Source organism: Eimeria necatrix, genomic scaffold, assembly GCF_000499385.1.
Source record: "Eimeria necatrix Houghton genomic scaffold, Enh_scaff597, whole genome shotgun sequence".
NCBI classification, from domain to species: domain Eukaryota; phylum Apicomplexa; class Conoidasida; order Eucoccidiorida; family Eimeriidae; genus Eimeria; species Eimeria necatrix.
In genome coordinates, this window is record NW_013654454.1 from 20,001 (window position 1) to 22,369 (window position 2,369).

At 62.2% G+C, this 2,369-nt stretch overlaps 1 protein-coding gene across 1 annotated transcript in view; it reads left to right on the forward strand.

The window, feature by feature from the left end:
- ENH_00064930 (helicase, putative) overlaps positions 1-2,181 on the forward strand; it is a gene marked incomplete at both ends in the record, with an annotated part of 8,015 nt that extends 5,834 nt beyond the window's left edge. The window contains 2 exons of the mRNA XM_013582221.1: positions 1-1,273; positions 1,368-2,181. The exon at positions 1-1,273 is cut by the window's left edge and continues 134 nt beyond it. Coding sequence (XP_013437675.1) covers positions 1-1,273; positions 1,368-2,181 — 2,087 coding nt within the window. The remainder of the gene's footprint in view (positions 1,274-1,367) is intronic.
- Positions 2,182-2,369: the final 188 nt, after the last annotated feature.

Genomic DNA, 2,369 nt, shown 5'->3' on the forward strand with positions numbered 1-2,369 from the left:
CTGCTGCTGCTGCTGCTGCTGCTGCTGCTGTGCCTGATGCTGCGTCTTCAGCAGCGGTGGCAGCGAGGCCAGCGGAAGCAGCGGGACCAGCGGCAGCAGCAACGCCAGCAGTAGCAGCAACACCAACAGCAGCAGCAACACCAGCAGCAGCAGCAACACCAGCAGCAGCAGCAACACCAGCAGCAGCAGCAACACCAGCAGCAGCAGCAACAGCAGCAGCAGCAGCAACACCAGCAGCAGCAGCAACACCAGCAGCAGCAGCGACAACAGCAGCAGCAGCGGGACCAGGTGCAGCAGCAAATAAGTGCGTGGGGCTGACAGAGGCCCTCCCGATATCTCTGCTGAGGGAAATTGCTGCTGCGCTGCCGCTGCAGCAGCCAATCAAGACAGCAGGAGCTGGCCGCACGAAGCTGCTGCTGCTGCAGGACTTGCAGGAAGCTGCTGCCCGAAGCCCCAACGTAAAGGCATGCATTGACCGCATGCTGCAGCAGCACGAGCGCATGCAGCAGCAGCAGCAGCAGCAGCTGGCGGCAGAAAAGCAGCGAGCCCGTGAAGGCCTAACGGATGCGCTGCAGCAGCATGCTGACCCATCAGCTGCAGCAGCAGCAGCTGCTGCTGCTGCTGCAGCAGGCTGCAGCCCCGAGTACGTTTCGCCGCCGCTCACTCGCCGCGTCCCGCTGCTGCAGTACCTCGAAGAGCGCGGCAGCAGCTACACAGAAGCAGCTCGGAGCTACTTCATGGGTGCAGCGCCTCCCAGCGAAGCAGCAGCAGCAGCAGCAGCAGCAACTGCTTCGGCCCTCTCCGCCCAGAGTCTGCAGCCTGCTGCTGCTGCTGCTCCGGGTGCTGCTGCTGCTGAAGCCACTTCTGCCGCAGAAAGTTCCTCCGTCGGGCCTTCCGATTCGGACCCGAAGACCGCCTGCAACAGCAGCAGCAGCAGCAGCAGCAGCAGCAGCAGCAGCAGCAGCAGTGCAGCAGACGTGTACGTGCAGGTGCCCATTGCCGCACAGGACGAGCGGCTGCCTGCAGACTTTTTGCTGATAGACACACCAGCTAAGGCGGAAGCAGTGGAGGTGCTGCTGCGGCGGCTGATGGCCTTTCTGGAGGCAGCAGACGCGCAGCGACAGCAGCAGCAGCAGCAGCAGCAGCAGCAGCAGCAGGGGCTTAACCCTGACTGGCAGCCTGAAGCAGGGGGCTACCAGCAGCCCGAGGGCCTTATTGCCATGGGCCTTGACGTGGAAACGACGGGACTCGATCCCCACACTTCGCAGCTAAGGTGAGGCAGCTCTTTGTCTTCACTCAGCAGCAGCAGCAGCAGCAGCAGCAGCAGCAGCAGCAGCGGGGAGCAGCAGGCGTTGAGTGTGCTGCAGGCTGGTCCAAGTGGCGCTGCCCGAGCTGCCCTGCCTGCTGTATGATATGTTCAAGCTGCCTGCTGCTGCTCTGCAAGGGCTGCTGCTGCTGCTGCAGTCTCCACTGGTGACTAAAGTGATGCACCACGCAAAGTTCGACTTGAGCTTCCTTTCCCACTTCCTCCTCACCCTCCAGCAGCAGCAGCAGCAGCAGCAGCAGCAGCAGCAGCAGCAGCAGCAGCAGCAGGAGGCGCGCAGCTCCGGGGCCGCAGGGTCTGCCAGCAGCTGCGCGGGCCCCGGCAGCAGCACCGCCAGCGCCACGAACAGTAGCGACGAGAGCAGCAACAGCGGCAGCAGCACGGACAGCAGCAGCACGGACAGCAGCAGCACGGACAGCAGCAGCACGGACAGCAGCAGCAGCAGAAGCACTGACACGAGCAGCAGCAGCCGTGACAGCACCACGAACAGCAGCAGCAGCAGCAGCGACAACAACAACAGCAACAGCGACACCACTGCACGCAGCAGCAGCAGCAGCAGCAGCAGCGACACCACCACGAGCAGCAGCAGCAGCAGCAGCAGCAGCAGCAGCAGCAGCAGGGCGAGCGCGAAGGTGGTGGCTGGGGTTTTGGGGGGCGTGAGCCCGCCAGTGTTTGACTCGCTGCTGGCGAGTCGGCTGCTGGAAGCAGCAGAAATTCAAAGAGGGTTTTCTTTGGCCCAAGTTGTGGAAAGGACTTTGGGGCTTTTTCTGGACAAACGCATGCAAAGCAGCAACTGGGACTCGCAGCAGCTCCACGAGGAACAACTCCTCTACGAAACCCTAAACCCTAAACCCTAAACCCTAAACCCTAGGGCCTACAGTTTAGAGGCCAGCGACTGGGTTCAGCACCCGCTGAAGGATGAGTAGCTGCCATGCACATCCAGCTACCCAAACCCTAAACCCTTAACCCCAAAGCCCAGGGTTCAAACCCTAAACCCTAAACCCTAAACTCCGGTGGCCCTCAAGCACGAAACCTTTGAGTACTA